Source organism: Camelina sativa, chromosome 17 (assembly GCF_030686135.1).
Source record: "Camelina sativa cultivar CO46 ecotype springtype chromosome 17, ASM3068613v1".
Taxonomy (NCBI): domain Eukaryota; kingdom Viridiplantae; phylum Streptophyta; class Magnoliopsida; order Brassicales; family Brassicaceae; genus Camelina; species Camelina sativa.
In genome coordinates this window covers 10,913,342-10,936,953 of record NC_141896.1, presented here as the reverse complement: position 1 = coordinate 10,936,953, position 23,612 = coordinate 10,913,342, and the positions used below count along the sequence as shown (strand labels likewise).

The 23,612-nt window shown below is 36.1% G+C and overlaps 8 protein-coding genes and 1 pseudogene across 14 annotated transcripts; 2 read left to right on the top strand and 7 right to left on the bottom strand.

Annotated features, from left to right (window-relative positions):
• The first annotated feature begins 1,506 nt into the window (after positions 1 to 1,506).
• LOC104756716 (uncharacterized) lies at positions 1,507 to 3,092 on the top strand. Its single transcript, XM_010479342.3, has 5 exons — positions 1,507 to 1,759; positions 1,866 to 2,015; positions 2,153 to 2,290; positions 2,381 to 2,524; positions 2,610 to 3,092. Exons 1-5 carry the CDS (start codon positions 1,700 to 1,702, stop codon positions 2,916 to 2,918), a joined length of 801 nt encoding a protein of 266 aa, XP_010477644.1. The 5' UTR covers positions 1,507 to 1,699; the 3' UTR covers positions 2,919 to 3,092.
• A 475-nt stretch (positions 3,093 to 3,567) lies between these two features.
• On the top strand, positions 3,568 to 5,092 carry LOC104756714 (uncharacterized). Its single transcript, XM_019238670.2, has 5 exons — positions 3,568 to 3,806; positions 3,893 to 4,048; positions 4,169 to 4,315; positions 4,400 to 4,546; positions 4,645 to 5,092. Exons 1-5 carry the CDS (start codon positions 3,747 to 3,749, stop codon positions 4,951 to 4,953), a joined length of 819 nt encoding a protein of 272 aa, XP_019094215.2. The 5' UTR covers positions 3,568 to 3,746; the 3' UTR covers positions 4,954 to 5,092.
• An 88-nt stretch (positions 5,093 to 5,180) lies between these two features.
• On the bottom strand, positions 5,181 to 7,240 carry LOC104756715 (ADP-ribosylation factor 2-B). Its single transcript, XM_010479341.3, has 7 exons — positions 7,038 to 7,240; positions 6,441 to 6,597; positions 6,227 to 6,297; positions 5,990 to 6,109; positions 5,743 to 5,861; positions 5,528 to 5,609; positions 5,181 to 5,432 (listed from the first exon to the last, which is right to left on the bottom strand). Exons 2-7 carry the CDS (start codon positions 6,586 to 6,588, stop codon positions 5,427 to 5,429), a joined length of 546 nt encoding a protein of 181 aa, XP_010477643.1. The 5' UTR covers positions 6,589 to 6,597; positions 7,038 to 7,240; the 3' UTR covers positions 5,181 to 5,426.
• A 183-nt stretch (positions 7,241 to 7,423) lies between these two features.
• On the bottom strand, positions 7,424 to 11,025 carry LOC104756712 (putative glucomannan 4-beta-mannosyltransferase 3). Of its 4 annotated transcripts, none has more exons than XM_010479339.3 (9): positions 10,801 to 11,025; positions 9,861 to 10,035; positions 9,424 to 9,756; positions 9,230 to 9,328; positions 8,870 to 9,122; positions 8,526 to 8,773; positions 8,130 to 8,443; positions 7,847 to 8,041; positions 7,424 to 7,764 (listed from the first exon to the last, which is right to left on the bottom strand). In XM_010479339.3, exons 2-9 carry the CDS (start codon positions 9,924 to 9,926, stop codon positions 7,602 to 7,604), a joined length of 1,671 nt encoding a protein of 556 aa, XP_010477641.1. In that variant the 5' UTR covers positions 9,927 to 10,035; positions 10,801 to 11,025; the 3' UTR covers positions 7,424 to 7,601. The 4 variants fall into 4 exon arrangements, with proteins under 4 accessions (XP_010477641.1, XP_087351443.1, XP_019094937.1 ...); XM_087495317.1 differs by having other exon boundaries at positions 7,438 to 7,764; positions 9,235 to 9,328; positions 10,801 to 10,968; XM_019239392.2 differs by lacking the exon at positions 10,801 to 11,025 and having other exon boundaries at positions 7,438 to 7,764; positions 9,235 to 9,328; positions 9,861 to 10,315.
• Positions 11,026 to 11,544: 519 nt separating this feature from the next.
• Positions 11,545 to 16,736, bottom strand: LOC104756711 (putative polygalacturonase At1g80170). Of its 2 annotated transcripts, XM_019238724.2 has the most exons (9): positions 14,397 to 16,736; positions 13,665 to 13,885; positions 13,337 to 13,465; positions 13,045 to 13,215; positions 12,930 to 12,950; positions 12,541 to 12,830; positions 12,363 to 12,471; positions 12,153 to 12,269; positions 11,545 to 12,049 (listed from the first exon to the last, which is right to left on the bottom strand). In XM_019238724.2, the coding sequence occupies exons 2-9, from the start codon at positions 13,845 to 13,847 to the stop codon at positions 11,765 to 11,767; spliced, it is 1,305 nt and encodes a 434-aa protein (XP_019094269.2). In that variant the 5' UTR covers positions 13,848 to 13,885; positions 14,397 to 16,736; the 3' UTR covers positions 11,545 to 11,764. The 2 variants fall into 2 exon arrangements, with proteins under 2 accessions (XP_019094269.2, XP_019094268.2); XM_019238723.2 differs by lacking the exon at positions 14,397 to 16,736 and having other exon boundaries at positions 13,665 to 14,004.
• LOC109129882 (pentatricopeptide repeat-containing protein At3g26782, mitochondrial-like) lies at positions 14,583 to 15,419 on the bottom strand. The gene has a single exon (XM_019238894.1). It carries the CDS (start codon positions 15,417 to 15,419, stop codon positions 14,583 to 14,585), a length of 837 nt encoding a protein of 278 aa, XP_019094439.1.
• Positions 15,443 to 16,586, bottom strand: LOC109129835 (pentatricopeptide repeat-containing protein At5g27110-like; annotated as a pseudogene). Its single transcript, XR_015586791.1, has one exon. The product of XR_015586791.1 is annotated as a pentatricopeptide repeat-containing protein At5g27110-like (transcript).
• A 275-nt stretch (positions 16,737 to 17,011) lies between the features above and the next one.
• Positions 17,012 to 19,060, bottom strand: LOC104756710 (uncharacterized). 2 transcript variants are annotated; one of them, XM_010479337.3, is made up of 5 exons: positions 18,812 to 19,060; positions 18,380 to 18,649; positions 17,702 to 17,806; positions 17,549 to 17,596; positions 17,012 to 17,456 (listed from the first exon to the last, which is right to left on the bottom strand). In XM_010479337.3, exons 2-5 carry the CDS (start codon positions 18,641 to 18,643, stop codon positions 17,217 to 17,219), a joined length of 657 nt encoding a protein of 218 aa, XP_010477639.1. In that variant the 5' UTR covers positions 18,644 to 18,649; positions 18,812 to 19,060; the 3' UTR covers positions 17,012 to 17,216. The 2 variants fall into 2 exon arrangements, with proteins under 2 accessions (XP_010477639.1, XP_087351442.1); XM_087495316.1 differs by lacking the exon at positions 18,812 to 19,060 and having other exon boundaries at positions 18,380 to 18,655.
• A 1,399-nt stretch (positions 19,061 to 20,459) lies between these two features.
• On the bottom strand, positions 20,460 to 22,463 carry LOC104756709 (axial regulator YABBY 4-like). Its single transcript, XM_010479335.3, has 7 exons — positions 22,227 to 22,463; positions 22,008 to 22,145; positions 21,745 to 21,898; positions 21,584 to 21,632; positions 21,394 to 21,469; positions 21,153 to 21,251; positions 20,460 to 20,827 (listed from the first exon to the last, which is right to left on the bottom strand). The coding sequence occupies exons 1-7, from the start codon at positions 22,326 to 22,328 to the stop codon at positions 20,747 to 20,749; spliced, it is 699 nt and encodes a 232-aa protein (XP_010477637.1). The 5' UTR covers positions 22,329 to 22,463; the 3' UTR covers positions 20,460 to 20,746.
• Between the last annotated feature and the right edge of the window lie 1,149 nt (positions 22,464 to 23,612).

The window sequence follows — 23,612 nt, the reverse complement described above, 5'->3', positions numbered from 1 at the left end:
TGGGCTTGGAGGCGACACGTACGTCAAAAGGACTTCATCTCATGCAAAAGAAATATATTTTTGATCTTCTTGTCAAGACAAACATGTTGCACTCACGTCCGGTAACAGTTCCCATGGCCTCTTCTCCGCCGTTGACTCTCGACTCCGGCAAACCTCTCGCAAACCCCAATGAGTATCGTGCGGTAATTGGTAGCCTCCAATATCTTTCGTTCAGGAAGGAGGAAGGAAGGAGTCACTACTATTTCTATTTTCTCAGCCAATCACAGCAGGTTATTCGACTCCCACTCGCACAAAACGCACGTTGCGCGAGTGAGCACGATTCCTTTATGCAAACCCACCAAATCATGCCTTTATGATTCAACGCACTTGTTTCTATTATTGCTAACGCGTGACTTTTTTTTGCTGTAAACAACAAATCCGGTTCAATAAAGTTTTAACCGAGAAAATGTCTTAACCATTGAATTTAATTTAAACCATGATGTTTTACAAAAATTTTACTAGTTACTATTGGATTTCCTAATAATGATCCCAATGAGTTGCTACAATGAAATGGATTTTTAATGGGCTAAATAATGGGCCTAAACGATGCTTCAGTTTTGATTTTGGCAAGCTTTAATATTCAAACTCATGAGTTTGTATATTATTCTTTTGGCTCTAGTTGTGTTTAATTTGTTTGCATTGTTTTGATTTGAGCTAGTCTTTAAGTAGTAATCGTTGCTTCTTTGATCGAGAGTTTAGGATTTGCAATTGACAAAAATTGGTTTGGGTGTGATATCAGTTGTAAGTCAATACTTGAAAACGCATTAAGGTTAGTTCTTGTATCTTAGTATATATTGCTCACGCCAATGAATACAATTTTTCATCTGCTTCGTGTAAACATAATCATAGATGCAGAATGTCTGAAGTTCAGATTACTTTGTCATCTTTTTTTTTTCTTAACCCTTGCAAGCAGTGCCTGTGATACTTGATTTTACCTTAGACGCTATTTAATGTCGCTTGGTCTAGATTCCATGCTTGGTCCGTTTGCATTCGAATGATATGGAGTTTAATTGAAACACAATTTGAGGATCACTAAGACTCTGTTTATCATTTATGATTGCAGGTTAAAGTGGTATTCGTCTGATATCATGGTATGTAATATGTTATGACTTACGGCATCTTGTCCAAATAGATGGGCTTGTTGTAATAATCAAAAAGTACTACTGCCCCAAAAAAGGTTGGCTCCCAACTGGTGCAGCTTACAGGAAGGTAAAAATTTCGATTGCTAGATCCATTGTCCAAATTCTGATTTTTGATTCCTTGGATAGATTCAAAAGTTATCTTTGTGTTGTCTTGTGAACTGATTATATATTGATTTGACCATCTCTCATACAACCTTTTTCTCGTAATATCTATAGATATCTACATTCCTCACGTAGCTCTTACTTGTACGTCAAGAAAAAAAGTCACGAGAAATGAGCTCTTGGTTTCTCTTTTTCCGCAGTAAGTAAACGTATCCTACACTCCACTTTCACAAATTATTTCAATTTCATACTAATTCCTTTTTTTTGTCTAAATCAGAGAGTCCATATATTATCTAAGGCCTTTAAAACCATACATTGCGCCATTGACTTCTTTTCCTCAGTAAGTCAACTATCTTGTATAGTCTCTATTTTGATCGTCATTTTCTCTTTGTGGACTAAACGATTCAGAGAGGGTAATGGGTAAACTTTCTGGATTTGGTGGCTATATCAATCAGAACTCTCAACAGCCTCCTAAGGTCAGTTTCATTTCCATAAATAAGAGAACTATTGGAAGTTATATCAGTAAATACTAATATACGTATAAGGAGATTATAATATAATGATTACGTTTTTTTGTTGTAGGCTGAGTCTAAGAGATCTGAAAATGTGAAATCTAAGTCAAGGCCAGAGATAAATGATCACGAGGAGAGAGATGAGATGAAGGAGCAATTAAAACTTTGGAGAGATGCAGAGAAGATAAATCAATGGGAAGATCTCCCTGCTAAGGTGAAGGTACGTAAGACCAAATCAGCTAACAAAAAAACTCAATACTTTAAAAAATTTTGCCATGCATTAGAGCTAAGATTTAGTAGTCTTAAGCAAAAAAAAATAAAAAAAAAGATCCCAAAATTTTTTTACATTGTTTGAAGGTGGAAACAGAAGATGGCCTTTCCCATGTGGACATTGTGTTTATATTGGGATTGCCTCCTCAAGCAGCCTACGACGTTTTAACTAATCCAGACAACCAAGCATACTCCAGAATAATCAATCAGCGCCACGAACTTTTGGTTTTCCTTTGATTTTCTTATCATTATATGATTCAAATGAGAGTAATAGTTATAACAATTTTTGAAAATGTGACATTTTTTCTTACGAAGGAAAACGTGTCAAGAAAAGTTGTGAAGGAAGATGGAGCAAGGCTGACGGTGGAGTCGGAGAAAGCTGTGGCCTGGAAGTTTCGTTCGTGGTCTGGAACTATCCCGATAACTCTAGATTTCGTCGAAAATCGTAAAAATCTTTCTGTACGAAACTTCTTTCTATCTCTCATGAGAATTGAGCTTTTTGTTAAATCTTCGGAAAATTTAATCTCTTGCTTAATGTTGGTAGGCAGTATATATGAAAAACAAAATGAAGTTCATGAAAACTTTTGAGGGTAGTTGGAAAGTGGAGCCAGTATACGTGGATTCAGAACGCTTGTGCAAGAACATGAAGCCAAAGAGTCGAGAAGAATACCAAAAATGTAGCGGTGGACAAGGAAGGATTGCGTCGAAGGTGACAATGGAACAAACCTTTCAACCTTCTACTCTTTTGAATCTACCACCGCTTTCTTGGTACATCCGCAAGATCACCATCAAGATCACCAAGGATCTAGTACAAGATCTTCAAGATAGGGGCGCCATAATACGAGGAGTTTGAAATGCCCTCAAACCATTTTGGTATAAACATTTATTAGTTCTCTAAATCCTCTTTATTCAAAGTCACTTTGTTCATCTCAATACGTATGCTTTACCGAATACAAAAAAAAAAAAAATGTGTATCATGTCATTATTAACAAGTAAATCAGAAAAATAAATATTAACATTAGAATCACTTGAAGGGAAACTTAGTAAATATAAATCCAAACCTATTGTACGTAGTTTCACCTAAACAATATCGAACACAATTTAAAGTGTTATTTAAAATTAAACTTATTCAAAAAAGCAAATTAAAAAAGCACTTAAAGACTATACATTTTCCTTCTATATATATTAACTTTACCCGCATTAGTGTTTGCTAAACACATTTTGTCTTCTACCTAAATTTGGACCAGAATCCTGTGGACGATAACATATTTGTGATTTTTCCTCTAACAACAACTCAATTCTGAATAATCACTAATACTAGAGATTAATTAGGTATTAGTTACATGATACTCGGATTTTCACGTAAAAGCCCATCAAAAACATCCCTCATGCAGCTCTCGCTTATACTACAAGAAAGAAGTCACGAGAATTGAGCTAGCCGAGTTTCTTTTTTTATCGTGGTAACTTATCGTACACTACACCAGCCCTATTCTTTCAAGTTCATATTATATCTTGTCTAAATCTGAATCCATCTATTCGCTTAGGTCCCTGAAACCTTATATTGTCCCGTTTACATATTTTCCTTTGAAAGTCAACCCTATCGCTACTATCTATCTCTTGGACACTTTCTTTGGATCATCATTTTACTTTTTGTGGACTAAATTATTAAGAGAGCGAGGAAATGGGTATATTTCCTGAATTTGGTGGCTGGATCAGTCAGAACACTCAACAGCCTCTTAAGGTCAATCTCATTTTCCATAAGTCAGCGCGAGAACTCAAATCACACTATTAGATAGAGTTTAACTATGATTATGTTTGCTGTTGTAGGCTAATCACTCCAAGAGATCTGAGAATGTGAAATCTAAGTCAGGGTTTTCAGATATATTTACTAACGAGGAGAGAGATGAGATGAAGGAGCAGTTAACAATTTGGAGAGAAACAGAGAAGAAGAAACAATGGTTCGATTCCCCTCCTAAGGTGAAGGTAAAAGATTACCAATTCCTTTAACAAAATCTCAATACTTTCATTTTTTTTTTTTTTTTTGCCTTTTCAAAGACATGGTAAAGAATTAATTAAGATCCCAAAGCTTATTTATGTTTGGAGGTGGAAAGAAGAAATGATCTAGAATGGGGTATGTCAACTATAGACATGGAATTTACATTAGGGTTGCCTCCTCAAGCAGCCTACGACGTTTTAACTAATCCAGACAACCAAGCATACTCCAGAATAATCAAAGGACGCCAAGTTCTGGTTTCTATTTTTTTCTTTTTAACTTAAATCATTTTACGATTCTACTACAAGAGTACAAATAACAATATATTTCTTCTTATGAAGGAAAACATATCAAGAGAAGTTGTGTCACCTGATACCGGAAGAGGACAGATCGTGCACGCGAAGAAAGCTGTGGGATGGAACTTCCTTTATTGGTCTGGAGCTATCCCGATAACTATGAGTTTCCTGGAATACCGACAATTCCATACTGTAAAGAAACTTCCCTCACTATGAATCAATCAATCTTCTTTTCTTGTCAGTCTTGGAAATTTTCATTTAGGTTTTTCTTGCTTTTATGTTGTTGGCAGGTACATTATACGGTAAAGAATAAGATGTTCATAGATATGTTTGAGGGTCAGTATAAGTTGGAGCCTTTATACGTAGATTCAGAACGCTTGTGCAAACACAAAAAGCCGGAGAGCAGAGAAGAATACGAAGAATGTAGTCGCAGGCAAGGCAGGATTGCGACGAAAGTGAAACTGGACCAGTTGTTTAAACCTTCTTTTCTTTTTAATCTGCCACCGATTTCTTGGTACGTTCGTCGGATCACCATCAAGATCATGGAAACTCTGATCGAAGATCTTCAAGTTAACAGTGCCATAATCCGAGGTGTTTGAAAACACCCCAAATCCGATATATCAATTGGTAAATCAAGAACCAAACATTACAACTACCATCAAAAGTATCATAAACAAGCATAGATTGTAAAGCTTGTAACCTGAATCTTATACAATCCTCAAGCCAGTTCATGATAAATAATCCTTACCAAGTTTCGTGAAGAAGATCTCAAATAAAACCGTAGTTCAACATATGAATCAAAGTGCCAAACTAAACACGGTGACAAAAAAAAAAACCACGGAAGCAGTAGATTAAATCTTCGATTACAGTATTACCAAAACTATATAAAAGGTAGTTTTTCTAAGTTCTACGTACAATCAGAACAACAAATCACAAAATCCATCCACATATCCAAAAAAAAAAAAACGAATAAGAAAAGCGGAAACCAAAAAAAAAAAAATTCAGATAATGTTTGCCCCTGCATCCAGATTTGCTCAGCAAATGCAAATCAACTCGACCACAAACTTTCCCTCTACGCCTGCACAACCAACACCAAGAACAGAGAAGATAGAATCACTATTTGCTCAAAGATACTGAAAACAAAAAATAAACTGCAGCTTTGTAAAATTTTACCTTCCCGGCAATGTTGTTGGACAACCAGTCAAGACCTTCGTAAAGCCCCTCACCAGAAGTGGCACATGTGCTCTGGATGTACCTGGAGAGAGTTCATAAGACATGAATGGGTCAGATAGCTTTTCAATATTTGGAATTATACAATAAGAAAAGTTTGATATGCAGGAGAACAAATCAACACGAGGGAAGCAGGGGAGAGTATAAGTTTTATTTACCAGTGACGCTGACGGAGAGAGTGGAGACCAAGCTTATCAGTGATCTCAGCCGCATTCATAGCATTTGGAAGATCCTGTTTGTTAGCAAACACGAGCAGAACAGCATCACGCAGCTCATCCTATAAAACCCGACAAGTTTTGGTAAGTTCACCAGTGCGATCAACAGGATATCATTCAGCATGAAACGCTGAGATCAACAGGACATGAATGAATTCAGTACAACAGCCAGGTAACACTGGAAACAGACCTCATTCAGCATTCTGTGCAGTTCATCTCTAGCCTCAACAACACGGTCTCTGTCATTGCTGTCCACCACAAAGATAAGACCTTGAGTGTTCTGGAAGTAGTGCCTCCACAAGGGACGGATCTGATAACAAGAAGAGCATATTTATGCCTTGTAAGTTCATGTGGTACTAAGTTCAGCAGCAATAATAGTAGGAAAAATAACTTTTTATAATGCTCTGAAGTTGAATAATCATCATACCTTGTCCTGACCCCCGACATCCCACACTGTGAAACTGATGTTCTTGTACTCCACAGTTTCGACATTGAAACCTGTCCACAATTTGTAGTTTAATCATCAGGGCCAGTGAGTGAGGTAACCATTGTACGCTAAGATAATATATATCAGAAACCTCTTTCTATGGATGTGTAACTGAATTATCTTCTGAAACTGAAATATGGATGTGTAAACTCACCAATAGTGGGAATGGTGGTGACAATCTCACCGAGCTTGAGCTTGTACAAAATGGTGGTCTTACCAGCAGCATCGAGACCAACCATCAGAATTCTCATCTCCTTCTTGGCAAAAAGCCTGCTAAAAAGCTTGGCGAATGACAAACCCATCTTGCTTCACTGCATCACACACACACAATGCATCATCAGCAATTACGAAAAGTACACACATACAGATCACAAGAGAAAAAAAATCCAATATGTTCACTACAAATATATAAAACGCAGATCCAAACAGATTCCACCAAAACCTAATGCTCTCATTCTAAAGATCGTCGGGGGAATTCAGAATCTATACAAAAACAATTACAGCGAGAAGTGATGAAATGTTCATAGATCCAGAGACTAAAACGATGAAGCGAGACAGATCGAATCACAATTCTTAACCAAAACATCATCATCATCATAAACCTAAATCGAAGCGAGATTGCAATTCTCAGAAAATCAAATCGAGAAAACGAGGATGCAACAACCTAAGAAGACAAACGAAACAACGTGCAAGTGCACTCGAATCTATGAAAAAATGAGAATGTATGAGCTCAGATCTAGATCAATCGTACCTCTTCGTCAAAGTTCCGGAGCTATCTGAGAAAAGAGAGATCGCGAACAGAATTTGAAAGAGAGAAAGAGAGAGAGAGAGAGATAGCTTCAGAACAACGCTAAATGCGCAACGCCGTAATTGTTAAAAAAAACGGAAGAAGATCTTTATAGAGACGAAGGATAAAAACGTCAATTTCACACAATACCATGGAAATACCTAAACTACCCTTCAAAGAATGTTTTCGTGGAGCTTTACGCGGTTTACATGCGTCATGGGTCATTGGCCGTGGATGCCATCTAACCAATCAAAAACCACCACGTCATTCTCTACATCTTCAAACATCGTTGTTGACCTTGACTTATATATATTCTTCTTTCAAGAACACAATTGGGAACAAAAAAAAAATACAAATCATACAATGTTTACGTTACGTATATGATTAATGAGAAGTTCATTTTGTATAAATGATCATATAGCTAGCCACATTTTTTAGATCATAACAACATTAACAAAAATATTTAGAGTATAGAAGAATTAAGTGTCGGTCTAATCACAATCTCAAATACAAAAAAAGTTTTAAGTTCTAAACAGTTGGAACAAATGTGCCAATAAAACCAACTCCAGCGACAAAAAATGCACAAGACTGTAGAAACAGATACACATAGAAGTATGATCTTCCATAAGCGACATCATAGCATCCACATAAGAATATGTATAGCCCTACAACGAGTTCTCTCCAGTTGATTCTGCAAAACAAAAAAATGTTTAAAAACTAAACTTTAGTTATGATCGTTTTCAAAATGCTTTAAAGGTTTAGTATGTACGTACCTTTGTCCAAATCTTGTGTAAAGCTTAGTTGTAGCTTTAGTTATTAACTTAGACTTGAGAGTGTCACCTAATTTTTCAGTAACAACCCATTCGTTAACCCGTCCTGCCTCTAGTAACCCGATGAATGTCGCCTTTGTGCGATGCATTGACATTACATTCTCGAATAAGATCCAGAACACAAGAAGATGGAATGATCTGCACTTTGACAACGTACGTCAAACTTTTTTTTATCTTTATAAAAAATGAGAAAAACAGAGTTTAAGAAGGTACAAAGAATTGTTACCGAGGTGTAGCGATTGCGTTAAGGAGAGTGATGGTAGTAGGAAAATAAACAGTTGCCCATTTAGGAACTTGGAGCTCAGGGAAGAGCACACTTGTTGGTAGAATCAGACAGTAGAAGACAAACGTGAAGATGTGTACTACAATCTTCCTTATGAAGAAGAAATTGTAAATGAGATACAACTTCTTCCACGCCGACACTTTCTTGTTCTGCAAGATTTCCATTGTCATCTTCCTACACAGATTAGCTGGTCCACAAGACCATCTATGTTGCTGAAACCTGTATGCTTTGAATGTACTTGGCAATTCATTTTTCACCTGAATATTTAGAAAACAATGTCTTTAATAATGTAATCTTTTAAAGTACTTAGTTATATATGATGATTGATTGTAGTAGTACCTCGACGTCATGGACATATACAAATTTCCAACCATGAAGACAAGCTCTTACAGCTAAATCCATGTCTTCAACTGTTGTTCGATCTTTCCATCCTCCAGCTTCGTTTAAAGCTGCGATCCTCCAAACACCAGCGGTTCCATTGAATCCAAAGAAAGCATGGATTGAAGAACCAGATTCTTGCTCAGCTATAAAATGGTAGTTTAGTGACATCTCTTGCATTCTTGTCATCAAGCACTCGTTCGCATTCACTACACAATGTAACACATTCTCTCCATTAGAATCCAATGTATTGACGTAACACATTTATTTTCCAAAAAAAAAGATATTGATGAGTGTGTTTTTACCAAACTTCCAACGGCATTGGACAAGGGAGATGTCATGGTTGTGAATAAGAAAAGGAATGGTTCGTTCTAAAAAGTCAGGATCAGGTTGGAAATCAGCATCGAAAATGGCGACAAACTCGCATTGTTTCACATAGTTGTGCATCATTCCTGCCTTTAGTGCTCCTGCTTTGTATCCGATTCTGTTGTCTCTAATCTCTGACATTATGTTTATGCCTTTTCTCGCCCATTTATCACATTCCGCATTCACTAACTCCTGTCTTTTCCAAAATCATTTCATATGTCAAGACTCTGCTAAAGTCAGAGGAGTCAATCATATCTAAACCAAAGATTTTTAGGAAAGAAAAAAATTGACTAAAGGACCTTACTAGCAGGATCTGTGGAATCATCAAGAACTTGAACTATCATTCGATCCAACGGCCAAGATAGCCTGCAGGCTGCTCCTATTGATAACTGACAAACCTGTGACAACAACAACAAGAATATATATATGATTCCTTCATTTAGAAGAAAGAGTAGTTTACTTTAGTTGGTTACAATAAAGTAATGTTAGTTACCTCTTTTTCATTGTACATTGGGATCTGAATAAGAACCATTGGGAAGTTTGTGTTGGCGAGCTCAAGATCATCATCGTTTATAGCTTCCCATTTGTGTACTTTCTGAGGAGTTCTTCTAAGTAATTTCACAAAGACTACAACTATGCTCATATAAACTCTTTCTATGAACACCAAAAAGGACATCACCAAGCATATCGTCACTAAGCATTTCAAGATTGGTATTAACACAAAGATTCTTGTCTGCTTCCAAATGTATATAATTTCTCCAATTATGCCACTTGTAACAACCCCATCTGTATCTGATGATGCTGCTAAGTTGTGTCTTTGTTGAACCTTTAAACCAGACAAAAAAAAGCAAGAAAAAAAGGATTACATATAATGTGACAATAAGAATCAAAAGTAAGTGAAAACAGAGAGAGAAGAAATGATGATTTTACCAGAAACAAAGAGGAAGGTGAAAGAGAATCATAGAGAAAGAGAAAGAACTTCATAAATGGTGACATTTTTCTCTCAAACAGGACTTGAAACTCTCCAAGAAGCTCAAAACTTAAACATGGAGCAAGAAATGGTTGTGTTTTTTCCCTCTAGCAGAGATCTTGGGTTTGTGTCCTCCTGAGTTTGAAGATTCATAACAAATGTCAGGACCAGATCTTGTTTTTATTCCTCATTTAAAATAATAGTAACTAGCATCACATTCTCTTCATCTCCAATTATTGTAATCAGAAAACTAAAACAACTTTAAGAGAAAAGGAAAATGATTAGTCTTAATGTCTTATACTAAATATAATAAGTTAATGACTATGAGCTAATGGCCTAATGCTATGATATGGGGTTGGGTTAGGGATGCATCTTTAGTCAATTAAGTAACATCCCACTTGTTCAATCCACACCTGGTAGATAAAGTCGAAGTAAATGTTACAGTTGTACTCGTTTTTTTTTTTTTGTAAAAGGGATGTTGACTTTGCTTGGTCCTATTTTTCTAAGTATTGAACATTCCTCCTCCTCTGTTTCAAAACTTTGTTATTACTCTAATGATGTTTTAAAACAAAATTTGTTTTTTTTTTGTCTTTCTTCAGACTGAAAAATATTGCAGACAAAAAGCTTCTTTATACTTTTATTACTCGAAGAACATATAGACAACCCAAAGAATAAATATAAAAAGGTTGTTCATTAATCTAAAGGAAAAAAAAAAAGATGTCACAAGGAATATAATGTAGGGTAGGATGTGAGATATGAATCTGCACTATCAATTGAACAATGTGCTTATAAAGAAGAGTAATTCTAAAAGTCATAAACCTTTAGACACGTATGACTTGAAAGCAAATGCAAATATGAGTCAATCAGATTTTTAAAGAAATGGAGAGTTTGTGATTGTACCTCAGAAGCTTTCTCTCTCCCAAACTTAGAGATCTCCTCAGTTTGCCAAAAAGTTTGTGGTTCTTCACAACCTTGCACTCTCTCTTATCATTTTATTTTTTGTTTGGTCACAATAATTTACAATAAGTTGGAGCCTCTTGGAGATGGGATGATGAAGATGATGAAGATGATCAATAATTTACAATAAGTTGGAGCTTAAATGGTAAACAAAATCATTATTCTCGCACGTCTTTAGATTCCCGGGTCCATGTACCATATAGAGTTGGTTATTTCGTTGGTTTAAGGGATTCATTTCTTTTTTCTTTGCATTCTTTTGTATATGGACACAACCAAATTTACCTTATACAAAATCTATATACCATGTAAAAGAAAAAAAGAAAGAAAGAAAGAAATATTATCATATACATTACCATTTAAAATTTGGTCATTTCATTTCACATTACAAAGCAAATTGCAAGCTAAGACTAGATCTTTAGGTGCTAGGTGATGTAGTTGTTGAGTTGTTATTGAAAAAGTAAATAAATGGGTTGGCATTGGTCCTTGATGTTTACAGCTACACGTTTCGCACGTGCCAAACATATCAAAACAATTCAATCAATCAAGCAATTGCGACCTTTGGTGTCTCCATGTGCCTCTCTCTAATCCTAAAGTCAAATGTTTTTGTTACCCTTTTTCTATTTTCATAATGGTGTGAGGAGTAAGTAACTACCACCAATAGGTCCAATACAATCACACACACAAAAATTGTGAAACCTTCACACCCAAAAGCTAACGCATTTGTATAAAAAATTATAGAAAGGAAACATGTGATAGAAAAGGTGGAGAAATGCTGTTAAGACTTACGAACAACCAAACTTTATGGTTGATTATAAAAGTGAAAAAATAAAATTCTTGTGTACTATATCATATGCTTCAGAAAACTATTTTACATATCATCCCTCACTAACAACAACACTTTAGAACATCAGAGCTCGTCGTGGCCAGTCTCTGACTTGTAACTTTGGTCCAAGCCCTTGTCGTCGTGCGAGTAGAGACAATCCGCGGACGGATGAATTACTCCGTACCCAAAACCTTCAGCTGAGTTACAGTACGCTTCAACTTGACCGTCTTTGCCTTCAAGATTCACATCGTTGAGGACAATGTGGCTACAAGGGACTGTGTCGCTGCAAGCAAATTTGATGGCTTTCGCACTTTTGGTTGTCCCGGTTATGTTCCGGTACATTATCTGGCTGATTTTAACCGCTGAGGTCTGCATTTTATACCAAGAAGGAAAGAAAAAATATAAGTTTTCATCTTTGTATTGATAGAAGAATAATCACAATCACGAGGTTGTAGTGCTATTGTAAGGTGACCTGATTTTGACATGTTGTTGGAGAATCGCAGTAGAACTGATCAATGAGTATCGGGTTTGCGACATCTTGCATCTCTACGTTTGCAAATCGAATACCCTGAACGTAACCAGAACCTCCCTGTTTCGAAAGAGAAACAATGAAATAAAATTGCTGTTGATCAAGCCAAATCAAAGTTTATTAAAGATTGAAGCTTTTTTTATTTCTGTTTACCTGATATGTTTTGATTCTGAGTCCATTAGTTGTCCCTCTTAACAAGGCAGTTTCCAACACTACTTGTGTTACAATGCCTGTTGTGTTATCCTTCCCAAGACTTCCAATGCTGCAAGAAATTCCGAATAAAGTTATATTTGATTTCTAACAGACTTTATCTAGAAATTTGATGATGTACCTGATTCCATGTCCAGGTCCACAATAGATGTTCTTCATCTTTATGTTCGAACTCGCATTCACAATGGAGACACAATCATCCCCTGTGCCGATTTTACAGTCTTGAAGGATAACATTGGTAGATCCAGTGATATGGATTCCATCAGTGTTGGGACTATCTCCTGGAGAAGAGACCATGACTTTGGAGACTCGAACTGAAGTTGACCTTGCAATGATGAAATTCATCTGCTGACTGTTCTGGATCGTCAAGCCACTTACTTTCACACCTGAACTGGATTCTATAGTTAGTGCCTGCGAGGAGAAAAAGAAAACAGATTGTTGAACCAAACAAAACAAGCAGAGCCATTTGTCCGGAGAAACTGATAAATGACGAAGGCAATGGTTTCTTACCGTTGGTGCACTTTTGCAAGGCTGTAAGAGAGCAAGAAAGATGTGTAAGATACTATTCGAAAATTCGACATATAGTGAGTTAAAGAAAGCTAAACTTGGGTGTAGAGGATTTTACGTTAGACTTGTTTTTCTTGCAAGAAGCAGCCCACCATTTGCTCCCAGAACCATCTATAACTCCTTTCCCTTGGAAAGTGACCCCTTTGAGTTTTGAAAATTCGAGCCAAATTCTTTGGAACTTTGAGTCCCAATTGCTTGGCTCATCTGGTGCCACTATTGTTCCGTCAATCTGTAAACAAAGACAAGTCTCTGAATTATATAAGACATACTTGTATATATATAATATTAGTCTAGTTTCTGTTTCACTGCTGAAGACAACAAAATTGAAGACTTATGAAGTCAAACTTAACCTGAATGATCAACTTTTGTTTACATGGACCAGTGAACTTTGTTGCATTTACTAAATACCGCCGTCCTTCTGGAACCAGAAACACGGATTTTGGTGTATCACATGCCTTGCTCCATGCGCTTATGAATGCCTGATTTAAGAAGAGCTTTGACAGATCAGTTCAGCAAAAGTAATGGATTAAACCACGCAAAATCAATAGGTCAAGTCCACAATGCACACGATTTCAAATTTGGGGATATGTTCTATTCCAGACATAGAACTGATGGCGTTTTAGATAATCTAGACAACCTTTCATTTTCATGGAATAAGCAAAATGATCGCAAACGTACCTGAGTATCATCAGAAACTCCATCTCCAACTGCACCAAATGTATCCACATTCACCAGAGTCTTACCAGAACTTCGGCTTGTGAATGACGGCAAATCAAAGAGCTTTGTATCATCATCATCATCATCTAGCAGTACATCAATGTTTTCAAGCTCCTCAAGGATGTCGAGATCGGCGTACACCATTTTCCCTGCAACTCCATAAGCAGTAACCAGTAATAGACCTAGAAGGGAAAGAATGAAGAGCTTATCCATCATATGCCTCAATCAAGATGCCAAGAGAAGATTCCTTATTGATTTTTAAATCCAGTGCCCACTAATGATTTCTTTGCTAGAGATGATTGGTTTTGGGTTGAATTTATATGCAGAGTAATTAGTGGAGTTTGTGGGGTTTATTGGCTTGGCTTAAAAGTACATGAAGATAAGGCCTTGTTTTTCTATATATCTATGCTTAAAGCACAAGTCATGTGCTTTTTTACTTCTTTGCTTTACTCCAAAACCTGTATACAAAACCTTCGTGGTCAACTTGTTCTTGATAAAAATGTTGGTCCCATGAGATCTAAAATAAAAACAAAACGAGAAAGGAGGCCCTGAAGATCTCTCAACTTTTTTTTATCTCAAGATGCTATTTTAAGAATTTTAGACATGATGTGGTATTGAAGAACGAAGAACAGACAATCTATACTACATTAAAAAAACAAACGTAGAAGATGTCAATGAGTTAGTTGTACCAACCTGGCAAATAAAGAACCTCAGCCTCCTGTGTTGTCTTTGTAGAGTGTCAATCATGTGTTATGGCTTCAAGCAAAAGAACCCATTTCAGAATCTAGAAAAAAGGTGTGAACTTTTTGCAATTGGGTTCTTTCTTCTTTTTTCATGAAGCTGAAGCAAAAAAAAACACTGTCTTGCAATTTCGGGTTATCAGTATCTCAGAATGACTGAACTGTAACCGATCTCCCGCATGAGCTCTCGTGAAGCAGCGATCTCTCTTATTTGTCTGGAGATTTCAAAGTCACCCATCTCAAAGTAAAATTTTGAAACTTGGACGTAAACAGCAAAATCCTCGGGTTCAAGATCCATCAAGACCTCCGCTGCTCTTCTTCCAATTGATTCGTTTCTATGAATCCTGCAGCTCTGCAGTAATGAGCTCCACGCGCTGCAGTCTGCATCTCCACGTGCCTGACGAAGCAGCCTTTCGGCTTTTTCCACTAAACCAGCACGCCCTAGCAAATCCACCATGCACGCATAGAGTTTTCTTCCTGGAGAAATTCCATACTTTGATTCCAATGAGTCGAAAATCAGCTCCCCTTCTTCAACAAGACCAGAATGACTGCAACCTGATAGTACAGACAAGATTGTAACTTCGTCTGGTATGAGATTCTTTTGATCCATTTCTCTCAGCATCTCAAGACACTCTCTTCCCATACCATTTCTAGCATAGCCATTGATGATCGAAGTCCAGCAGAAGATGTTAGGTGACTCAAGCTCAGTAAACACCTTCCGAGATACTTCATTCTGACCGCTCTTTGAATACGCATCAATTAGAGAGCACGAGACTGCAACATCAGATGCATAACCGGATTTGACAGACCAGCAATGTATAAGCTCGCAGCTATGTAAATTTGCTGGCACAGAGAGAGATAAAGCCTTAAGAACAGTAGAAAGAGTGACTTCGTCGATTCCCGTTCCTTCATCAATCATCAAACCAAACATCTCGAAAATATCTCTAGTGATGCCACAATGCATCAGAGAAGTCATCAACGAGTTACAGCACTCCAAACTCAAGCAAGGCAAACTCTGATAAACCAACACCGAACTGTCAATGTCATTGCATTTGCCATACATGTCAATTAAAGCAGACTGTACATGAAGAGTTGAAACATCAAAACCCATTTTGAGAACATAGCAATGGATCTGCTTCCCGGATTGAACATCTCTGTTTCTGCTACAGAAATTCAGAAATGACATGAATGACCGTATTGAAGGTCTCTTCCCCCAAAACTGCATCTTGCTAAACAAATCAAGAGAATCAAGCACAGAACCATAATCTGCACAGACAGAAACAATCGAGTTCCATGATATTACGTCCTCTTCTGGGACAGCATTGAATGATTTCATAGAATCAAACAAATCGCCACAAGCAGAGTAAAAGTCCACAAGCGCATTAGCCACAAATACATTAGAAATGTCCCATCCAGATTTAATCACTTGGGAATGCAATTGCTTCCCTTCATATACCAACCGATCATTGGAGCAAGCACGGATCATATAACAATAACTTAACCCGTTCTCAGTAACACCTTCAAGTTCCATCCTTTGAAACACACCAAACAATCTCTTTGAATCTCCACTCTCGCAAAAACATCTCAACACCAAATTACAAACTGCTAAATTTCTCTCAGGCATTTCATCAAACAACTTCAAAGCAACATCAACAAGCCGCAAAGACGCATAAAGACCCACAATTGCAGATCTAACAAACAAATTACATCCAAACCCAAGCGAAATCACCCTACAATGAACTTGAGTTCCTTCTCTACAGAACAATTCATCACTACATACACTCAGAACCGAAGGAAACGTGGAAGCACTCTCTCTAAGACCACAAGAGACCAACTCCGCATAGAGTTCAATAGCTTTTAAAGAACACCCATTTCGACTATACCCAGAAATAAGAAGATTAAAAGTAACAACATCTCGTACAGACATTTCATCGAACACTTCGTGTGCAGATATCAAGTTCCCGGATTTGATCAGTCCATCAATTATGCGGTTATGGGTATACACGAGGTCGCTAGGGTTTACTTCAAGAAACGAACTAAACTCCAAACGAGGCGTCGCAGTAAGCGGTGCAGGCGGACACAAATGCTGAGCTAACGTCGTTGTTGTTCTTCTAAGAAAGTATAAAGCTCGTCCCCCTCGCATCTCTTCGACACTTTGAATGAAGATCAAAATACAAAAGTATAAAGAAACTTATCTCTCCCCAAACCGTAGTTCGCATTTGAATCAAAGCTTAGAAAACAAAAATTGAATGCGTTCTTGCTCCTTGCACAGCAAGTATCATTGTCTTCACAAGAAACCGGCTTATACAGTTAGTTATACAAAGCCTGGGGGCACTCGGACCGAACTAAATTGCCGAACCAAACCAAACCGAACACAGGTTAGGCCAATTTTTGTTTGGTTTAGTTTCGGTTTGAGCTGAAACAATCAATAGGGAAGCAAGGAAATTCAGAAACCGGTTCGGTTCGGACCAAACCGAAATTACAAAAAATCGTTACTTTAAACCGGAATTACCAAGATGAACCGAAATGTAGCAAATTTAACCAAAAATATAACATAGAAATCCAAGCTTTTCACATCTTCAAATAAGAGATTCTTTTTTATTACACAAGAAAGATCACAAAAGGCTCTTTGAGAGCCAAAAGCAATAGTCTTTATTTATCCCAAAACCATTCAAACAAAGAAGCTTCGTAGAGAGAGAGACAAATGGAGAGATCATATACATAAAGATACTTACAATATTTGGCTTTTTTTAGTGGAATATATAATAAAACACTAGCAAGTCGCTGCAATTGCCTCCAAGAGAGAAGCCACAAACTGCATTTGAGTATCGTCATCGATTTTGGAGAAGAGAGGAACGTGAACGAACAGAGACTTGTGTCCTTTTTGCTCTGCGAACCTGAGTGAGTGATAGTACACGTAGTTGCAAACAAAACGTCCAGCGTCGTCTGATTGAACAACTTCAAAGCCTTTATTCTTTAATAACTCAAAAATGGACTCTGTCGAGCATGAAGTCTTCAAGATACCCAAAAAAAAAAAAAACACATTCAAATATACAATTAGAATGTCTATATTTTTATTGGTGAAGAATGTATTTCTATTTATACCTCTTTTGCCTTTGAAATGCTTCCATCTTCAACAACTATAGGAAGATGCTGTGTAAAGACACGTTAAAAGAGAAATGCAATTAGTGTCTTTCTTGGATTGCATAGCGGATCATATTCAAGTACAATTCATATGTATATGTCGTCGTGTTGTACCTGTGGTTGCCATCCCAATTCATCAGGACAACGGAAATGAGCTTCGTTCACTGCTTGTCTTTCAATGGCAAATTTTGTTGCTCCGCTGTTTACCCCTAGATGAACCTATAAAGAAGCACCACAGAATCAAGAGAAAAGTTATGTTTATTGATCTTTAAACCATCAGAAGAACACTCAAATCACAAGAAGAAAACAAGTTTTTTTCTCAAAGTTAGAAAATCTTACAAAACAACAACAAATGAAACAAAATAACAAATCAAGAACCATGAAGATAATCTTATGTCTCTTTAGTATATATAGACACAACTCCAACACAAACACCAAGACCGACTCATCACTGAAGATGGCAAAGGAAACACAGCTGAATTATACTCCATCAACGATCTAAGTATATAATTTGTCTCACACAGTCCATAACAAAGCCAAATAATCAAATGAAAAACAGAGCAAAGCTCCCAAAGAGACAACACAAAATCCTATTGTAAGAAGAAAATGTAAATCCTAGTTAGACTTGGAGTTAAGCTATCAGTCTAAAACTCTAAAAACACACAGAATACAAAATTGATTACCAACAAGGATCAATGAAGAAATGAGACTGAGACAGTAGAGTAAAAATCTGATGACCTCAATAAAAAGATGAAAAGATGATACATTAAGAAACGAGTAAAAAAGTCTTACCCAGACAACAGTTCCATTGATGTTCTTATTATCAACAGAGACAACACTAGACTCCAAAACCTCATAAAGCTTAGATTTTGCACCATCCCCAGCAGTATCAAGAACAGTACAGGTACCAAGACTCAACCCAGAAGGCAACCCACGTTTCTCAACATACGATTTCAGATTCTTAGCAATCGTCTCAGTAGGATTATCAGAAACCCCAAGAAATTTCTTGAACCCAGTCACATGAATCGTAATTGATTTTGGTCCTTCAGAACCCATCTCCACCTTCATAGTAAATAACAGATAAAACAAAACCAAATCAATTCATCAGTTCTTAACGAAACTTAATCGATTTGATCATGGATACACACACATGACATAAGGATAAGAGTTTGACCCAAGTTAATGAATTGATGATTAAAGATCGGATCTTTGTCTGTTTCTTACCTGAATTTTTCTAGAAATTGCGATTGATTGAAAGAAGAAAAAAAAAAAAAAATGGGAGTTTTTATGGTTTGTGTTTTGACTTTTTTGGATTGAGGAAACAAAATTGGGTTTTGGTTTCTTTGTTGTGTGAGAAGAATGATAGGATAGATTAGATAATTTTCGCGGTGGACTGTTTTATAAACAAACCACTGGTTTTGAATTTATTTACGTCAAAATGCCACTACGAGGTTTGTCGCCGGCGAATAGAAACGTCCTCGACACCGTCTGAGGTTAATTGATGACAGTGAAGGATGATGACGTGGCGTGTTTTTATTGGGAGAGATGTTTTTTTTTTTAAGAATGAGGTTGTTGAGAGCCGCGCGGTGCCAACGACACACACGTGGATTACGAAATTGCCCCTGTTATAAAATTGTCAAAACGTGCAAAAAAAATACTTACTTAACTCCATTTGTTAAAATAATTCTGTTTATTGAAATATTATAAAAGGAAAGTAGTTGTGACTTCAAAACTCCAAAGTAAACAAATAAACACGGAAATTTTACCCTATTATAGAAAATAACCTATACTTTTATAAAAAAAAAAGTTAGAGAATTTATCATTTTTTAAGTTGTATAGTTATGAACAGTATTCAAGAAAGCGGTCTAGACAGCTGCCTAGGCGCTCAGCAGACGCTTAGACGACTGTCTAAACCGTCTAAAATCACTATTTTAAAATATATATTTTAATTTTTAATTACATATATTTGAAATTTTAAGTTTTATATTAATATGCATATTAATAAATGTTCATATGTTATTCATCTAAATTAAATAAATGCATTTTTCTAATTTTAGTTTATTATTTATTATTTTTTATTTCTTCTAAAACATATACTTTTACATAATTTTATATATAACATCATATATAAACGTCTAAACTACCTAGAAATATCTAAACCCCTAATAGGTATTCTAGGTGCTGGGCACTGTCACTACCCACATACCGCTGGATATGAAGAAAATAAAATAATCAATATTAAAAATATTTCACATACACAACGAAAGTTCATTATAGCTTCGTTACCTCCAAAGGCTGTTATTGAAAAAGAAAAAAAAGCCTTATCGTATATATTAACACAAGTAACTAATCACTATCATCCGTTTTTGACATCATACTCACTAATTTTAATTCACTATCATCTTAATTAATATGTGTCAAATGGTTAATATGGAATGTAATAGTAAACATGTAGTCTTATTGAAAATTTTCATCAAGTGTTAGAGATTAAGACACCCAATATATTCTGAAATGCTACATATATCAATCTGATTCGATTATTTTTTTAATATAATATGTACTATTCCTTATTCCCAATTGGGGACGATACACTAACAAATTTTGTTATGTGATTCGGTTCAGGTTTAAGTTTAACCATGGTTTTTAAAATTCATGCATTGCAGTCAGTGTACTTGCAAAAATGACACTTTTGTTTTGGTCGGTTCAACAACTCTATTTAAGATTTTCGTATACTAGTACTATACAAGGTAGATCGGAGAAAGTCAAGAAGTATAGTACGTAGTATTTGATAGCTTAACAAAGATTCTCACTAAAGTGCATGGAATGTCAAAACATATTCATGGAATAAGTAGTCATGAATGCAAAAGTAGGATTTGGTATAATAGAGTCAATGTCTTTGTAAAGAGTTCAAAGTTGAGAAGTACGAAATCACTGAACAAACTCGCTCATTCCCAAGACTGTTCTCGAAACAGTACACAAATCCTACGTACGTTTCAGATTCTTCTTCCATCTCTCTCTATCTCTCTCTCTCCTACAACAGAAACCCTAAAGCAACATAATTAATTTAACCCTAGACGAAAATGGTCACGGTCACATTTTCATACGCGATTATTAATTATTTAATTTTCTTGTTAAAGTCCATCATAAGCCAAGTTGTTATTACTCAAATGGAGATTTCCCCCAAATGGAATGCCTCTGAGCCTTTCTCTCTCGGAACCCATTATTGCTTTCTTCATGGTCCTGCATCCCAAACATTTCTACAATTAATTGTTACATTAATTGAAAAATATACATATTCAGCTCCAATGCTTTAATTAGTTGAATGGGTTTCTATAAAAGAAAACTGTGTGCAGTGTAAGTTTCAATACCATAAATAGGGTTTAGGTCATAAATTTCACACATTGTAGTAGTTGAGAATCAATGATATTCTCGCTACCCTCTTCTCCTTGACTTCACTCTTATAATTAATCATCAGTAAATAATTACTCTAGCTAGGGTTCTGAAATTTTTACTGAAAGTGATGCTATTTATCAAGGATATAACATAATTAGTTTACTGAAATTACCTCGAGGGCATTGAATGGTGGTATTGCATTGTTATCTTCCTCACAAAAACAATAATCTGAAGTAGCTCTCTTGTTGTTCACTGGAGGGAAATGAGCCCACTTCGCCATACCCAAATCAAAGAAATATGAAATCACAAAATGTTATTAGAAACTAGATCTCTCAATTTAGCGGACTATAATTAATTATAAGATGAAAATTAAAGTAGAGTTTTTTATGTTAGACTAATTAAGCTTTAAATACATTTTTAGCAGCTAGGCTGAAAGCTTCCTTGTGAGCCATGCTTGGATTCTGAGCCTTTAACCTCCTGATCTCTTCCCTACTCCAAATCAACACCCAAAAGGGAAACCAATTAGCTCAAAAGCTTGTTAAAATTTTGTAAAAATACACATACACATCACAAAGGTAGTGATCAGTTGGATTGATCTCTTACTTGATGAAGCAATTGTAAGCTGAAGGAGCTCTTTGTCGTTTCTCAGGTGCTGTGTATACAAACTCAAAAACATTAACTAGACTGATCAATCTAATTAAAGCCGAGAAATCATATAAAACCTAATTTTTAAAATTGACTAAATATATAATAATCAAACGTACGCTTATTGACAACTTGGTAAACACGAGACACGTCTTCATCTTCATTGTCTGAAGATGAAACCAAAGTCGTTGGACTGTTCTCCTTCTCCTGAGAATTCACCTTCAATGCTTCTTCTTCCACACCATCCGTTGCTGCGACCTCCTCTTTTCCCGCCTACACACATATGTAAATATATATAATTATGAACAGTAGATTGATCATATATATAATATACACTATAGATGCATGTGTTTGTCTATATATGTAAAGATGTAATGGGAACCTCATCGAGATTTGACAGAGAAGCAAGGAGATGGAGAGGAATGAAGGAAGCCTTCATCAAATTGACAGAGAGAAGGCTTGTGCAGTGTCCACATCTCACAGTCACCACCATTGATAGGCTTGTGTACGGTACACTCACCTACAACACATATATATATATATATTCATCAAATTTCATAAACATAAAGAGAGGAAGGGAGACAAGAAGTTAAAGGTATACCAGCAAAATAGTGGTGCAAAAACCACACTGGACATGGCAAATCTGCCCCGGCAGATCAAACAGATGGTTGAGTGTTGTCGTCATGTTGGGGATTTTTGTCATAGAGAGAGACAGAAAGAGCGAGTGTGTGTGTGTGTACGATGAATGATAGGAGATATATGTGTGTGTGGGTGTGTATGTATATATAGATGGAGAAATAGGTATTTTTTAATCGTTAATGCAGATACGTAATTAAATATTTCATGTGGAATGCTTTGGTTATATATATATGCTAAAATGCACACTACTCAATTCATCTTCTGTGTGTCACTATCTCACTTCTAATAATTGGAATCTTCATCGTCTGGATGAGCTGTAAGCAGTAAATGATTCTCATTCTTTCTATTAATCACATTCCTAACTCCTCAAAATTAAACTATAATTTCTTCTCTAAAATAAAACAAAAATGATGTATATAATATTTTGTTGATGATGGAGTTCTAGAGACCATTTACTTGACTTTTCTTTAATTAAGATCCGGTTCCCGTTATATATAAATGCATTAGCTAATTAGATTGTTGTAGCTACATATATTCTTATGTCACACTGACATACACATGAAAATTACACATAACGTTATGAGAGTTTACCATTAATTAGATGAGAGAGCCTATTTGTTGTCAAAACTTGTCAAACACACAAATGTAAGCTCCCTTGAAAACCACATTCCTGCTTCTGCTATATGTGCAATGCAAGAGATCATATATATAAATCATTGTAACATTGTTTGAACAATGGAATAACAAAATATAAAATAATGGTAAAAGTGTAGTGTAAAAATGGAAAGCCACGTTGCACAAATGTTGAGACAGTAGATCGTCGAAGAGAGACCATTTAATGAATGATGTGGTGTGGTTTGGTTTGCAAGTTAGAAAGAAAAAAACAAGTGAGGTTGAGAAAGAAATGCCTCTTTGTCTCATGTGTAGTTGTCTCTTTAAATGGGAGTTATTGAATCTCTCAAACTCAACAGTCATTGGAGTTTTAGGTTGAAGTGAGAGTGAAAATGAAAGTGCAGTGAGTTGAGACTAGTGCGGGTGTTTCTAGGAGACTCATTACTTTTAGTAACTCGGAATCTTAGGATTTTGTCTTTCTTCTCTCACAATTTTTTACTAACTGTTTACCATTTTACCCAAAGTCTTCTTCTCATTTTCTCTCAATCTTTCTTCAAGTTTCAGTGCTCTCTCTCTCTCTCTCTCACCCTCTCACTCTCTCACTCTCTCAGTCATGTTACTTATACTGTCCCTCTCTTTATTGCTCTCTCTGTCTCACTTACTCTATATTGTGTTCAACTAAAAGAAAAAGACTTTACATAATATTTTTTTACTCAATTTCCTACCCACTTGTAAT